The sequence below is a fragment of the Equus quagga genome, chromosome 17 (genome assembly GCF_021613505.1).
Source record: "Equus quagga isolate Etosha38 chromosome 17, UCLA_HA_Equagga_1.0, whole genome shotgun sequence".
NCBI classification, from domain to species: domain Eukaryota; kingdom Metazoa; phylum Chordata; class Mammalia; order Perissodactyla; family Equidae; genus Equus; species Equus quagga.
The window spans coordinates 26,203,300-26,219,768 of record NC_060283.1 but is presented as its reverse complement, the minus strand read 5'-3'; the positions used below and the strand labels follow the sequence as shown (position 1 = coordinate 26,219,768).

The following is a 16,469-nucleotide window of genomic DNA, read 5'->3' as shown; positions in this document are numbered from 1 at the left end:
TCTTTCTTCTATGTCACTGTCTTTGTGTTTGTTATTTTAATGACTTTATAATCCTTTGTCAGATTTATTTTATCGAATGATTGCATATTGCTTGGGTATATTAACAGGGAACATTCCAGAATCACGAAGTGAATCTGGCACTGGATAGAATACTGGAGTGCAAAGTCCACTTTGGGACTTTACATTTTAAAAGGGACGTAGGGATATCGGAGAGAGACCAAAGAAACCTGTAAATTGCTAAGAGGTGACATGTAATCGTGTACTGTTACATCTTTGAGAGACATGGGAACTGAGATTTGACCTCATGGCTCTAGACCTCATTACGTACAAGCGTCTCTGAAGAGTGGCGGCCGTGAGGATGCCAACAGCTGTTCCCCGTTTCCACTTCCGGTAGAACAACAGAATCTAGCAGAAAACAGAAAACAGCGAGAGGTTTAAGGAGGGGCTTGTACCCAGTGGTTTAGGAAGGAGACAAATTAGCCAGGTGGTGGCAGGTATCTTTCTTCGCTGAAGATATTTAGGAAGACTGAGGTCAGTCCTGGTTTGTCTTTTTGTCACAGTCCCGCGTGGAGGCGGGAGGAGGCAGCTCTCCACGCCCCCCTTGAACTGCGCTTTGGGTAAATAGTTGATGACTGGTTGCCAGGCAACCAGGGCGGGCGGGCGGGACGGCCCGGCGAGTCTAAGTTGCCGCGCCCTCTCGTGGCGGGACTGGGGAAGAAGCCGGCTCCGTTTGGGGCTGAGCCGGGAGCGCCAGGGCCCCAGCCTTCTGCTTTTAGGTATGGGACCTACGCGGTGTGCGGCTCCGGCTCTATTTGCAAGACTTCGTGCAAAGCCCGCTTGCATATTTGTCCTTTGAACTGTTCAGCTTGAGAAACCGTAAAACTAGTTGAGGGCATAGACCCAGAAGCCACACTCCTTGGGTTCCAATTCCCACTCTGTCGTTAACTAGCAAATGACTTGGGTAAGTACTGAGTCTCTCTGTGCCTCAGTTTCCTCATTTGTAAAATAGAGATGATGATGATGATGACGATGGTAATACAGGTGCAGCATGGAATTGGAGCAAGATAGACAAAAGTCTCAGAATGGGGCATCGAGAAACAGACCCTCATGGATCTAATATTTATTCATGATAAAGACGTCTTTGTGAAGAAGTGGGTTAAAGGTGGTTTTTCCTATCATGGAAATGGGTCAATCAGATATCCCGACGTAAAAAAAATGAAACTTGACCACTGTTTCAGAACATACACACAAATCAATTTCAGGTGGATTTTATGCTCAATGTCAAAGGTAAAACAGTAAGGGTGGTCTGGCGGTTAAGACTCAGCGCTCTCACCTCTCCGGTGGGACTCACTTTCCAGTCAGGGAACCACACCCTCTGTCAGTTGTTGTACTGTGGTGGCTGCGTGTGGCTGTGATGCTGAAAACTCTGCCACGGGTATTTCAAATACTAGCAAGTTCACCCACGGTGGACAGGTTTCAGTGGAGCTTCCAGACTAAGACAGACCAGGAAGAAGGACCGGGCCACACACTTCCAAAACAATCGGCCATGGAAATCCTGTGAATAGCAGGGAGCCTTGTCTGCTATGGCATGGGAAGGTGAGAGGAATGCGCAAAAGGACCGGGCAGGGTTCTGCTCTGCTGTACACAGGATCACTAGGAGTCGGGATCGACTTGAAGGCAGTAACAACAGCAAAAAACAGTAAAGCTTTGAGAAGATTATATAGGAGAATATCCTGAAGACCTCGAGGGCAGACAAACAATTCTTAAATAAGGCATAGAAAGTGCTAAACATAAAGGAAAAGATTGACAAGTTGAACTACATTATAATTATGAACTTCTGTTTCTCAAAAAACATTATTTAGAGAGTGAAAAGGCAAACCACAGAATGAGAGAAGATAATCGTAACACTTATAATTCTTAAAAAGCTCAGATCCAGAATATTTAAAGAACCCTTACGAAGAAAAAAAAAAAGAAGATAGACAACCCAACATGACACTAGGCTGGGGGCTGGCCCCGTGGCCAAGTGGTTAAGTTCTTGTGCTCTGCTTTGGTGGCCCAGGGTTTCACCAGTTCAAATCCTGGACACGGACATGACACTGCTCATCAAGCCACGCTAAGGCGGCATCCCACATGCCACAACTGGAAGGACCCACAACTAAAACAAAAAATACACAACTATGTACCAGGGGGCTTTGAGGAGAAAAGAAAAAATAAAATCTTTTTTAAAAAAAGAAACTAGGCCAGAGACTTGAAAAGGCACTTTCCACCCCTCCCCAACAAAGATATGCAAATGGCCAAGGAATACAGGAAAAGGGGCACACCTTTGTTAGTTCATTAGGGAAATACAAATAAAGACCACAATGAGATACCACTACAGACCCACCAGAATGGATAAAGTTAAAGGCACTGATAAAACCAAGTGCTGGGGAAGAAGTGAGGAAATAAAACAAGCATACCAGCTGTTGGGAGTGTAAATTGATAACAACCATTCTAGAAAACTGGCATTATAGTATATTAAATTTGAAAAACTACACACCCTACAGATCATGAGTGATATACCCTCTGACACAGCATTTCATTCCTACCACATCCCTAACAGAAATCTGTGCACGTGGACACCTAAAGACATGTACAGAAATATTCATTAGTGTTATTCTTAAGAATCCTAGGCCAGAAACAATGCAAACGCCCATAAACAGTAGAATGGATAAGTAAATTGCAGTGTATTCAAACAAAGGAATACTATACAACAATAAAAATGAGCAAACGATAGCCACATTCAACTACTTGGATGAATCTCACAAATTTAATATTGAACAAAAGAAGCCAGACCCAAAAGGAAAACATTTATAGATGTATATGTCCACTACATAGAGTTCACAACCAGGCAAAACTAACGTGTGGCATTAATGGCCCAAAAAGTATGTAGGGGAGAAAGACAATCCCTCTACCTTCTAGGTCCTTTTGTCTGGTCTAAGAATTAAATTGACATGAGACAGAATAACAGAGAAAATCAAGCTAAGTTTAACCACATGTATACATGGGAGAAACCTAGGAAAACTGAGTAACTCACCAGCATGGCCAAAACCGCCGCCTTAAATACCATCTTCAGATAAGACAAAGGAGGATGTTGGGGGTAGTGGTTTGGAATTTCAAAGAGAAGAAAAGCAATTTACAGGGAGATGGAAATGCAAATGTTTGTTAAACAGGTGTTTGATATCACACTACAGTTATCTTACGGTATTAGCTCCTTCCTGGTACAGGCCTTCTCTCTTAAATTCTTTTTTTCTTTTTTGGAAGAAGATTAGCCCTAAGCTAACATCTGCCGCCAATCCTCCTCTTTTTGCTGAGGAAGATTAGCCCTGAGCTAATAGCTGTGCCCATCTTCCTTTACTTTATATGTGGGACGCCTGCCACAGCATGGCTTGCCAAGTGGTGCCATGTCCTCACCGGGGATCCAAACCAGTGAACCCTGGGCCACTGAGGTGGAACGTGTGCACTTAACTGCCATGCCCCGAGGCCGGCCCCAATCTCTTAAATTCTTTTAGGCAGTTAGAGGGAAGGTCAAATTTTCTTTCAGAGGCATTCGTTCTTAAAAATAATCAGGGCAAAGAGACACATTTTGGGGTGGCCGATTCTGAGCCCCCACAAGTAGAAACAACCCATACGTCTGTCATTTGATGAATGGATAAATAAAATGTGGCATTTCCACACAAGGGAGGCCATTTGGCAATAAAAATGAAAGGAGTGTTGATGAGGCTCCAACGTTGATGAACTTTGAAAACCTTATGCTAAGTGACGAGATACTGCATATTGTAGGGTTCCATTTGCGGGAAATGTCCAGAAGAGGCAAATCTCTAGACACAGAAAATGGTTTTCCAGGGCTGGGAGGGCTGGAGGGCAAAGGGAGTAACTAATGAATAATTAGTAACAGGTAATGAATGTGGGGTTTCTTGCCGGGGTGATGACAATGTTCTAAATTGCTAGTGATGATGGTTGCACAACTGTATATATACTACAAACCACTGAGCTGTAAATTTTAATGGGTGAATTGTATGGCATATGAATTACATCTCAATAAAGCTATTGTTAAAAAAAGTTATAGGGGCCGGCCCGGTGGCGCAGCAGTTAAGTGTGCATGTTCCACTTCTCAGTGGCCCGGGGTTCACTGGTTCGGATCCCAGGTGTGGACATGGCACTGCTTGGCAAGCCATGCTGTGGTAGGCATCCCACATATAAAATAGAGGAAGATGGGCATGGATGTTAGCTCAGGGCCAATCTTCCTCAGCAAAAAGAGGAGGATTGGCAATAGTTAGCTCAGGGCTAATCTTCCTCAAAAAAACCCAAAAGACAAAAAACAAAATAAAACAAAATTATAAAGCATTATAAATAAAAAGGAAAATAAGCCTCAGCAGTAGAATAGGTCCTTTTTTGGTATTTGTTTTGTTCAAGAAGGTTGGCCCTGAACTAACATCTGCTGGTCTTCCTCTATTTTGTATGTGGGATGCTGCCACAGCATGGCTTGATGAGTGGTGTGTAGGTCTGCACCAAGGATCTGAGCCTACAAACCACAGGCTGCCAAAGTGGAGTGAACGAACTTAACCACTATGCCACTGAGCCAGCCCAGAATAGTTCTTTTAAAAGACAGGTATTCCACTAAAAAGTTCCAAAGTCAAAAAGCATTGTTTATATCGAATTTGCATATATTGTATTAGTTTTTCATTGATGTTACAGGGTCCTTTATCTACTTGAATATGTGCATTGGAATATCATGTACAATGTTTTAAATAGATGAATCTATTGCTGTTTGTATTAAAAAGATCTTAAGTGCATAAATTAAAAAAAAAAAAACCAAAACTAACCCATGATGTCATCAGATGTCAGGATAGCAGGGGCCATTGACCAGGAGGGGTGCCTAGGGGAATTTCTGGGGTGCCGGTAATGTTCTATTTCTTGACCTGGACAATGCTTACACAGATGTGTTCATTTTGTGGTAATGCACTGATCTGTACACTTTCGTGATTCATCTCCTTGTTTGTACGTATGTTACACTTCAATTTAGAAATTTAGGAAAATAAAGGCGTGGCCCCGATTGAGTCTGGTGTGGCGAACCCAGAATGCCACCCATCTGTCCTGTCCTCTCTTTGTTGTCCCCAGAAAGTTTGCTCTTAAGGGGGCGCCCTGCCAGCCTAAGATTCTGTGGATTTGAGACATCCCCTGGCCACCCAGCTCCTCTAAAGAATGGTGGGTCTCTGAGAGTTGCCGTATCAGCCTTTCCAGATTGTTCTGCTGGTCAAAGCAGTTGAAGAAGCTTGACCTGGAGGACCTGAGGTCTTACGGACACACCCAAGTTTTCACCCAAGGCAGGAAGTAACCAGCATCATCTTTTGGTTAAGTCCTAATGGGGCTTGTCCCACTTGTCAAACACCAAGAGAGGAGGCAACATTGGGTGGGGTTGGGCCTTGCCACCGCTGGGCAACCCCTGAGACTCTGGCAACCTTGAGCAAAGGCCCAAGAAATGGTCAAGTGAGTACTTTTCTTATCTTTGCAACAGCCAACTAAGAGCATACAGGATGCTCCTCTCCAGACGAGGTGTGGCCATCAGACCATGGGCCCACTGGCTGGTGGGGGGTTGATGGGCAGCTGTGCTCAGAGCCCCTGGGACTGAGAGCTCCGTCACTTCCACGCACAGGAAAGCCACACTCAGTTCTCCTCTGATCGGCAGAGTCCCAGCCAAGATGGCAGACTCTGCTGCAATAAAGAGCAAAGGTAATGCGGGCTCGGCGAGCCGAGGAGTCGGAAGAAAGATTTCTTGGACTCTCAAGGTCTGGTAGTACCCTTTGTTCAGAGAATAGCATGGAATAGCACCGGGACAGGACTCATGGGCAGTGAAGAGCTGCAGCCTTGAGACAGGACCCATGGGTAGTGAGAGCTGCAAGCATGGGTTGAGGGTAGGACTAAATTTATAAGGCATAGGTATGTGAGTTATTTCTTTACAAGACAAAGGAAAGATCATGTAAAGAAGTCATTAAAATGGTATCAGTGCAGGTGGGGTCTGGTTCTCGGGTGGTCCGATAACTTTGCATGAGAATCTGGTCGAATCAGGTCAGGACATCCTATGCTTCCCGGAGGATAATATAGATCGCTGTGTAGGGCAGGATGCCTTGGGCTTCTCTCCTTGGGGCAGCCTGGATCCTCATCAAAGGCAAGAAAGAAAAACCAGGAGGAAGGGCTCCAACCAAGAGAACGAGGGCACGTAAACTTGTTTAATTTCAAAATTGAAATTTCATAGGTCCTTGCTCAAGAAAACGGCAACTACTCTTCAAGCTCAAGGAGGGAGGGCGGTGTGGTGGCGTGTGTGCAGGTCTGTGTGTGCCAGGGTGCTGGCTGGGGAGAGGGACAAAGAGAACACATGACATATGCCTCCCAGCCACCAGGAAAGGGCCTCACTGCTGTGCCTTTCTCTGCTAATCCAGGGCACTGGGAGAGATGCTATATTCGAGGCAACAGCTTGTGAAGGGAGTTGTCGCGACCTGCCCTCAATTACAAGTCTCTGTTGGAGGAGTGCAGTGCCCACCACTGCCACCCCCGGGGTGGGCTTCTGGCCACTAATGTAGAAACATAGTCTTCTCTGAAATATTAGCACTCTTTTCATTCTCCCCTCCTTTCTGGTAAATACATTTTTTATTTTGGAAGGAGAAAATGCTATAAATAGAACCTTCCTTCCTAAGGGCTTTGGAGGTTGGCTCCCCTCCAGGAAGGAAGCATCCAGTGAAGGCTTGCCAGGTGTGGGATAGAATATGCTTTCCACAGCGAGTGGGGTGCAGGGGGGTGCAAATAGCTCCCCTTCTTTGTGCCCTCGACCTCTCGGGCATGCCCACGAGGCAAGCCGGGAAACTGTGTGTGACCATGACCTTGCTCAAGGTCCTTCTGGTGTCAAGTAACCAAAACCTTGCAGCCAGCTTAAGCAAAGGAAACATGCATTGGGAAGACACAGTAGCATCTCATGGGACCCAAGGGCATAGCATGGATCCTGCTTCACCGGAACTGAAAGCACGAATCAGAAAGCCACTGGACACAGGACAACCATCCTCTCTCTTTTCCCCTCTTTCTTTGGGGTCACACGGTCTCGTTTGCTTCTCTTTGCATTTCTCTCCATTTTCTTTCTCCGCAGACCAGTTTTCTCTGCCTGCTTGGTGTATAAGGCCACACGTGGCTATCCCATAACTTCTGGCTGCTTCTAAGAGGACTGAGCAGTGTCTTTCGAATCCTGATTTGGGAACCACGATTGGCTTTGGACCCTGGTCCAGTCAGCAGGGACAAGGGCAGGAGCCAGGTTCCAGGGTGGAGCCAGGGCACACCCCCACGAGAGAGAGGGTCTTGGACATGGAGGTTTGTGTGCTGAGCAGACATTATGACGATCTGTCAACACTGCACTTGCTTACGCGGGTATTGATCCCTCACGGGGCAAACGTGACCGAGCGACGGCTGGGCCAGGCTGGGTCTGGGGGGTTGACTTAGCCATGATTCTCGTCCTTGCAGAAACATATAATAAAGTGAAGGAAAAAAGCATCTTCACATTTTTTTCTTGTTGCATGCTTCATGACAAGTACAATAATAGAGTTTTGTGCAGACTGAGGTCATAAGATCACAGAGGAATGTTAAGAAGAGCGACATTTGTTGAGTCTCGCTGTGTGCCAACTACTGTTCGCTTAACCCCTGACGTGACCCTGTGAAGTTGGGACTACTATTGCCATCCTTCTTTAGGCACGTATCTCCATTTACAGATGAGGAAACTGAGGCTCCGAGGGGCTCAGTGACCTGACAGGAAGCGGGAAGCAGGATTCCAAAGCACGTCTATCTGAGTCCAAAATCTCAGGTTTTCCCACTCCATCAACAGAGATTTTAGACAATGCCATGGACTTATATGTCAATTATATCTCAATTGAAAAAAAAGAGGATAAAACTAATTTAAATTTAAATTATAAAAAAGGCCAGTTGGGGCCAGCCACGTGGCGCAGTGGTTAAGTGTGCATTTGCTGCTTCTCGGTGGCCCGGGGTTTGCCAGTTTGGATCCGGGGTGTGGACATGGCACCGCTTGGCACACCATGCTGTGGTAGGCATCCCACATATAAAGTAGAGGACGATGGGCACGGATGTTAGCTCAGGGCCAGTCTTCCTCAGCAAAAAGAGGAGGATTGGCAGCGGATGTTAGCTCAGGGCTAATCTTCCTCAAAAAAAAAAAAAAAGAACAAAAAAAAAACCAAACTAAGGAAAAAAAAAAAGAAAATGCCAAAGACCATGACCTTGCTTAGCCCTCATTGAAAGTTAACGTGCTCCCCTCCGTGGTGAGTGACTTCATATCCAGGGATGAGACTTCGGCTTCCTCTGTTACCGACCACTTTACTTCCAGAAGCCCGGCAGCCTGGCCTTTTTTTTAGGGAGAGAGGATAGGGGTGATATGGCCCTTCCTGTACCCGCTGGCAATTGGGCAGGGTGGGGAACACGATGCCGGCCTCTCTGGGGGCGGTTCTCAAACCTAAGTGTTCTTGGGTGTTCAAAACACACAGGTTCCTGCAGAGTGTGACTCAGGAGGTCTGGGGCGAGGCCTGGGAACCTGCCTTTTGAAGACGCATGTGGCAACTAAGATGCTGGTGGTCCTGTGTGGACCACACTCTGGAAAGCAGTCTGGTGCTCAGACTGGCCCTCCCGGGGTCAACGTGGTTTGCAAAAAGGCCTGCCAGGCATGAGGGCAAGGGAAGAGGAGAAGCTAGGTTAGAGGCTGAACACCACAGGAGTCCAGGCCACAGGGGCTGCCCAGGGTCCCCCCGCAGCTGGGGTTCCAGGCGGTGGTCCATTCGTGAGAGCAGGATTCCAGTCTTCACGCACATGAGTGATCATTAGAATGACACGGCTTCTGTAAGTGCAAGAGAGCTCGCAGCCCAGCCTCAGCCTGGTCTGACTATTCTCTGGCAGGGAAGTCTCTCTGGGGTGGGCCTGGGGCCCTCAGGACCTTTTACGGAGTTTGGAGTCAGACAAAACTGGATGCAAATCCCAGCTCTGACCCCTGCTGTGTGGGCTGGGGCAAGTTACTTAAATTCTCTGGGCTATAGTTTCCTTGTCTATGAAACAGACACAGTAATCTTACCTCCCTCTTAGGTCTGTTGCAAGGATTGTGTTTGCTAGATGGTGAACGCACCTTGCACAGTGCCCCGCATGTGGATGGCTCTCAGAGAATGGCGTTAAGACTATTGATGTTGTATTTGTTGCCTCAGGGACGTGGTTTCTCAACCTCAGTGTTCCGGACTGGATAATTGTTTGTTGTGGGCAGCTGTCCTGAACATTGCAGGATGTTTAGCAGCATTCCTGGCCCCTGCCCAACTAGATGCTACAGGAACCCACCAGTCGGTGCCAGGCAAATGTCCCCAGTTGAGAGCACTAAGCCACGAGGTAAAGGCCTGAGACACAGAGGGAGCAGTTATGGAGAAGATCGAAAAACTCTGGCCCAAACTGGGGGCCTGAGGCAGTGGCAGGAGGAAGGGCAGGCAGAAGATGATTTGTGCTCAGGGTTAAGGTGGGAGATCACAGAAGAGCAGAGAAGGGGCGGGCTCTGAACAGATGTGGGCTGGGAAACCCTGCAGGTGGCAGCACCGACAGCCACACCCGGGCTTTTGTTTCTTTGCTTACTGGCATGTTTTTTTTTCCAATTGTAAAAGTAGTAAAAGTTCATTCTAGGCAATGTAGAAAGTCCGCAAATCAGAAAGTAAAAATCCCAGCATTCCACAATGGAGTTTGATGTGCTCATTCATTCTTTCTTTTTTAAACTGAGATATACTTGACAAATAACATGATGTTAGTTTCAGGCGCACACCCCGTGACTGGATATTTGTACACATTTTGAAAGGATCACCACAAGAAGTCTAGTTAATATCCATCCCCACACATAGTTACAAAAGTTTTCTTCTTGTGATGGGAACTTGTAAGATGTACTCTCTTAGCATCTTTGAAATATACAGCACATGCTCATTCGCTCTTTTCATTCAACGAGTATTTATTGAGCGCTCACTGTGTGCGGGCGCTGGGGGCTCCCACGGGGTGCCTCTGGGTTGCTGAGGACTGTTGTCCTCTTCCACTGTCCCAGCCTTTGAGGAGCTGTGCAGCGTCCTGGCCCTGCCCCCGATCTGGATCTTTCTGGAATCCGCCCGTTTCTCTCCATCCATGAGGCCCTGTTTGAGCTGTCCTGGCCCGCCTCTTCAGTCTTCCTCTCATCAGCTCTTCCTTGCTTTCTGTGCACCAGCCATTCCAGTGGGTTTTTTTCCTGTTTCATTTTCCTTTCTTTTTTTATTATGGCAAAATATACATAACATAAAATTTACCATTTTATCCATTTTTAAGTGTCCAATTCAGAGCCATTAAGTTCATTTACACTGTTGCGACCATCGCCACTATCCATTTCCAGAACTTTTTCTCTTCTTTTTTTGTGAGGAGGATTGGCCCTGAGCTAACATCCATTGCCAATCTTCCTCTTTTTGCTTAAGGAAGATTGTCGCTGAGCTAACATCTGTGCCCATCTTCCTCTATTTTACGTGGGATGCCGCCACAGCGTGGCTTGATGAGCGGTGCTATGTGTGTGCCCGGGATCCAAACCTGTGAACCCCTGGCCATCGAAGCAGAGAGTGTGAACTTAACCACCGCACCACCAGGCAGGCCCCCTCCAGAACGTTTTTTGTCATCGAAAACAGAAACTCTGTAGCCATTAGTAATGCCCCACTGCTTCCTCCTTCCAACCCCCAGTTACTGGTGTTGTATTTTCTGTCTATAAATCTGCCTATTCTAGGAAACTCGTATAAGTGGAATCATACAATATTTATCCTTTTGTGCCTGGCTTCTGTCACTTAGCACGTGTCTTCAGGTTTATCCATGTTGTAGCGTATATCACAATCTTACTCCTCTTTATGGCTGAATGACATTCCTTGTATGTTTATACCACACTGTGTTTATCCATTCATCTATCCACGGACACTTGGGCTCCTCCACCTTTTGAGTATTATGAATAATGCTGCTATGAACATTGATGTACCCTTCTCTTTAAACAGCTTTATTGAGATATAATTTACATACCCTAAATGCACTCACTTAAGTGTGCAATTCAATGCTTTTTGTTATACTCACAGAGTTGTGCGACTACCACCACAATCTAATTTTAAAACATTTTCCTGACTCCAAAAAGAAACACCCATACCCAATAGCAGTCCTCCTCATTCCTCACTCCAAGGCAGCCACTAACATATTTTCTGTCTCTCGCGATTTGCATGTTCTGAACATTTCATATCAATGGAATCATCCATTACGTGGTCTCTTGTACCTGGCTTCTCTCATTTAGCATAATGTTTTCAAGCTTCCTCCATCCCCTCCTGTTTTGTAAGTATAATTTTATTAGCATACAGCCCCACTCATTTGTTTAAATATGTTCCATGTCTGCTTTGAGCTGCAAAGGCAGAATTGCCGCAGAAATTATGGCCTGAAAAGTTACCCCCTGCCTTTTACAGAAAAAGTTGACCACTCTTGATTTACGCCCTTTGAGCTAGGTTTTCAGGCATCTGAGCTGATAAAAGCACCGAAAGAGAGAAAAGAAAAAGGGGAGAAATGGAGGCCAAGATCCTCAGGTCAATAAAAGCAAACAGCGCAGGGAGAGCCCTCACTGGCCGGGAGCGGGTGGCGGGCCTGTGCACCAGGAGAAAACATTTTCTACCGGGCGCTGATCACCCGGGGCCCCGGACAACATAACGAAAACTACTGCAGGGGAGCATCTTACAGAAACTGCACTGGCCTTCTCTGGAGAAGAATAAATAGAAGCTCTGTCAGGCGCAGGGCGGTCTGCAGGACCCTGATGCTGGAGCCAGATACAGGGCTCTCAGGAGAACTGGCTCACCATTGGGGCAAAGCGTGGAAGATCTGAGAGAGCAGAGGATTCTCCAAGGCTCTCGCTGAACTTCTGGATGCCCTCTCCTCTCCTTCCTCCAGTGCTGGCAGCTGCCCGCATGCCGGCGTTCATTAGGAAATATTTATTAAGAACCTTCTAATCAATAGGCACTTTACCAGCACTGAGGATTCGGTCGTGAGCAGGAGAGGCCCCGTTCCTGCTGTCAGGGACCTCCCAGGGCAGTGGGGAAGACAGTTCTGTGGAGGAAATGCACAGGGGCTGAGACCACATCGCCATAGCTGATGTTTATTAAGCACCTACTGTATGCCGGGCACCTCTTCAACTCATCTGATCCCCGTGACAATTTATGAGATAGATCATTTTATTATCCCCACTTTACAGATGAGGGAACCAAGGCACAGAAAAGTTAAGGAAGCCGTGCAGGGTTGCACAGCTAGTCAGTGGCAGACCTAGGATTTGAATCTGGGAGGCTGGCTCCCATGTCCAAGTTGGGTGACTCAAAGAGGGCCTCTCCGAGGAACTGATACTGACCAAGTGTTCACAGTTGCTCACGTCTTACCCTCTGCTTTGTCTTGACCAAACTTTAGTCGGGCTCCTCTTTCCCACAGGCCCTCTTCCTTTTGCCCCAGGCCTGAGCAAGCGCAAAAAAAATAGAACACACTTCCCCTTATCAGCTTCTCCTGAGGACTCGCTGACACAGGGAGACCCTTTTCCTATCAGACCCCACTGGCATTTCTCATTGCTTGTCCAGCGTCCTCTCCTAAGATTCCACTTGCCTCCTCTTTATCCTCTAAAAGAGAAGCCTTTCTCTGCTTGATTTTGACAGGCTCACAGGTTTCTGAGACCTGAATGTTCTCCCTATTGCAATAGTCTTTCTTTCTAACAAAAGTCTCTCCCTATCGATGTCCAGATTTGTTTTTACTGGGCGATGTTCGAGCTGAGATCTGAAGAGGCAGCAGGTGCAACTAAATGAAGAAGGGAATAAGAGCGTTGCAGGTAGAGGGAACAGTATGTGCAAAGGCCCTGAGGTGGGTGGGACTGTTGAGCACTTGAGGAACTAAAAGAAGATTCGAGGCTAAGTGAAATAAGCCCCAAGTGAAGCACCCAGGTTCTCTCTATTTTTCTGTTCATCTGTCTTTAGGTGTTGGCTGCTTCCTTCATGGTGGCAAAATGGCTGCAGTAGCTCCATGCACCCCATGGAATCCATCCTTCTGCTCCTTTGTAAGAAAGATGAAAGTCAGGGAAGCACCCCTCAGTCCTCCCCTTAGGTCTCATTGGCTGTAAGTGCACACATGCCCTTGCCCAGACCATTCCATTGCTGACTTGATTTAGACCAATCACACTTTACCCCTGGGGCTTGGGTGGAGCTGGCCTCAGAGAGGCAAGAGGTCGCCTGATGTGTGAACAAAGTGCGGGCTGTTTGGCCAGGACCACGGGGCTGTTGGTAAACAACCAGCAGTGGCTGCCACAGTGACTGTTCCATTGGTTGTGTCTTGTGTACCTGCTATTAACACGAAGATGATAGCCGGAAGCTCCAAGGAATTTGTGGAGGAAGTTGACGGGAGAGAATTCACTCTTCCACTGTCTCTAAATAAACTGTGAAGCCCTACGCAATATTCCTGACAGCAACCGAAGGCTCTGTTATGATGATCACTGTTATGTTAACTAATCTTATGAGCCACAGTCGCCAAAGTGACCACAGAGGGCTTCTAGGTCGACTCCGGCTTCCCTGCCCATTGGCAAGGACACAGTAAAGACGAGCAGGAGGACCTTTCAGACACTCTAAGGGCCTGTTAATGTGTATTCCACTCACGGCTGCTGGGAAACGTGCAAACAGCCAGAAAGATCCCCTTCAGGAAGGCTCTCTTCTGCGGACGGACGTGGAAAAAGAAGGGCGCTTTCCCGGGGTGGGCAGCAGGGACGATCCCGTTAGCTCTGGGTCCTAGAGATGCTGCCATCTTTGTCCCGTGGGTTCTGTGTCCTGCACGACCTCTCATAGATGTGATCAGGCAGCCAAGAAGTTATAACCTAAGAAGGAGGTCGTGAAATGGTGGCCCGAGGCTGAATCTGGGCTATGGACGTGCCATACAGCCCACACGGTATTTTACAAATTTGAGCCATTGTTTAAAAATCAAGAGACTGCACATAACGATTCAGAATTCCACCTTCTCTTGCAAAATTATAAGTTCTAGCAAAATCGGCGAACACTCCCAAATGGCAAAAAGTGATGGATATACGACTTAGTTTAAAACTGTCCCAATTCACCACGGTCCTGCGCCCTTCCTCACTTGTGTCGCTGGTTGGCCCCACTGGTCTGTTCACTAGGAGCTCCCTCCTGTGTCAATAAGTGTTCATCTTCCCTGGGATTGCAGCGGGAGGGAGGGAGCAGAGACCCCTGTCGCAGACAAGGACAGCAGGGATGGACCCAGCCACTGAGCCCTGGTACCTCCAGCTCCTGCCAGGGCACCTCTCTCCTACCTGGCAGGCTGGAAGGCAGGCCTCAGAGTTGAATCCACAGGCCCATGTGGCAGAGGGGACAAAGTGCCGCTGGTCTTTCTGCTGTGAGCTTCCATCTAATAATCATATCTTTTGTTTGTTTGTTTGTTTGTTTTTTTGAGGAAGATTAGCCCTGAGCTAACAGCTGCTGCCAATCCTCCTCTTTTTGCTGAAGAAGATTGGCCCTGAGCTAACATCCGTGCCCATCTTCCTCTACTTTATATGTGGGACGCCTACCACAGCATGGCTTGATGAGCGGTGCCATGTCCACACCCAGGATCCGAACCGGTGAACCCCGGGCCACCGAAGCTGAATGTGCGCACTTAACCGCTGCGCCACCGGGCCGGCCCCTAATAGTCACATCGCTGTGTATGTACCAGACAGTGTGCTAAGCATCTAATATGCATTTTCTCACCCAGTCATGGCACCGCCCTCTGAAGTATGAACTATTATCATCCTTGCTCTACATATTAGGCAATCCAGGCTCAGAGACATCAAGCCATGGGCCTAGGGTCACACAGCTAGGAAGTGGGCAGGAAACTGAGGTTGCAGAGAAGTTATCTTGCTCAGGCAAAGACACCCAGCCAACAGATGGCAGAGCTGGGATTCCAATCCCGGTCCAATTGACTCCAGAGCCTAGAAGTTGAAAACCAGTGGCCAGAGAGGCAAGCTTTGGCTGGCAGTAATTTTTGAACATTAGGAATTTTGGCCTTTGGCCAAGTTCACTGGCCCCAGTTTCACCACAGGCTCCACCAAGACCCGTTGGCTCACACCCTGGTCTCTCCCGTCATGCATGTTCCTTGCCTGGCCTCTGGAGAAGGTGACAACCTTTGTGTCCTTTTTATGTCCTCTTGCCTTCCCACAGAGTCCAACCCAGATGAGTTTGAGCTCCTGGTTCCGGGACAGAGCTGGGGGTCTGTATTTGTCTCCCTGAGCCCACCCCATCAGGTTTTACGGGAGTTGAGAGCAGAGATCAATGGAAGATGGTTTGGGTTCAGGTTCAGCTCCACAGCCATGACGCTATTCCAGAGCCCACGTTTTAGAGGCTGGATTGGGTTGGTTCCAGGATCCGCTGGTTCCCTGGGGTGACAGTTGAACTGATTTTATTGTTTTAAATCATTTCTTTCCATGTGAGCTTCAATCCAAAGTGTTCATGCTTTAAATCAGGGTTTAGCAAATAAAGGTCGTTAATGTCAGGTGTGGGTTCTCAGTGTCTCATTTCCTTGTCCGGGGTGGGGGTCAGGACGACCCAGTGGACGCGGGGCTACACAAGGGGGCATTCGGGCAGGAATTTGGGATCAGTCTGGATGGGGCTTGTTGTTACCCAGAGTAACCAGAAAGTTCAGGAGGCAAGTCCTGAAGGCAAGTGGATGGAAGCCCAGGAGAGGAGCCCAGGGTGACACATGGGGAAGGAGGGAGGCCAGAGGAGAGGTGAAGGGTGAGAGCAGTCAGGAAGCACACTGAAGGGTGGAAGGAAGAGAAGGGGTTTGGTTGGAGGTTGGGAACCAGGCAGGTGCCCAGGAGCTTGCTCTGACGGATACTGTTGGGTGACAGGTTGAATTCAAGCCCCAGCCATGCTACAGCATCCCAGTGTTCTAGTCCTGTGCTCTTAAGGCTTAAGACAGGACTGTGTTAAGCACAAAACAGAAATGGAGAGCTAAGCCAGCTGAGATGCTTTCAGCTGCAAGGGATAGAAAAATCTACTAAAAGAGGCTTAACTGGTGTCCAAATCGGTTAATCCGAAAGCTCAGCGATGTCACCAAGGACCCAAGTTTTCTCTGTCTTTCTGCTCTGCTGGTATGTAGACTTGATTTCCTAAAATGACACCTCTCACGGTCCCAAATGGCTGCCACAGCTCCAGCCATCATGCTGAGGATCCTTTAAGAGGCCAGCAAGGGAATATTTCTGTTTTGCGTCTCTTTGGAAGAGTTAGGAAACCTTCCGAGGAGCCATTAGTAGGCTCATTGGTCAATCCTGCTTAAACTAATAACTGATAAGGAAATGGGGATTACCGTGATTCATTTTACTA

At 47.6% G+C, this 16,469-nt stretch overlaps 1 protein-coding gene across 2 annotated transcripts in view; it reads right to left on the bottom strand.

The window, feature by feature from the left end:
• Nucleotides 1-276: 276 nt before the first annotated feature.
• The window catches only part of SLC35C1 (solute carrier family 35 member C1), a 28,458-nt gene continuing 12,265 nt past the window's right edge, over nucleotides 277-16,469 (bottom strand). For both annotated transcript variants that reach the window (XM_046642831.1, XM_046642833.1), the window contains exon 4: nucleotides 277-405. In XM_046642831.1, coding sequence (XP_046498787.1) covers nucleotides 321-405 — 85 coding nt within the window. In that variant the 3' untranslated portion in view covers nucleotides 277-320. The remainder of the gene's footprint in view (nucleotides 406-16,469) is intronic.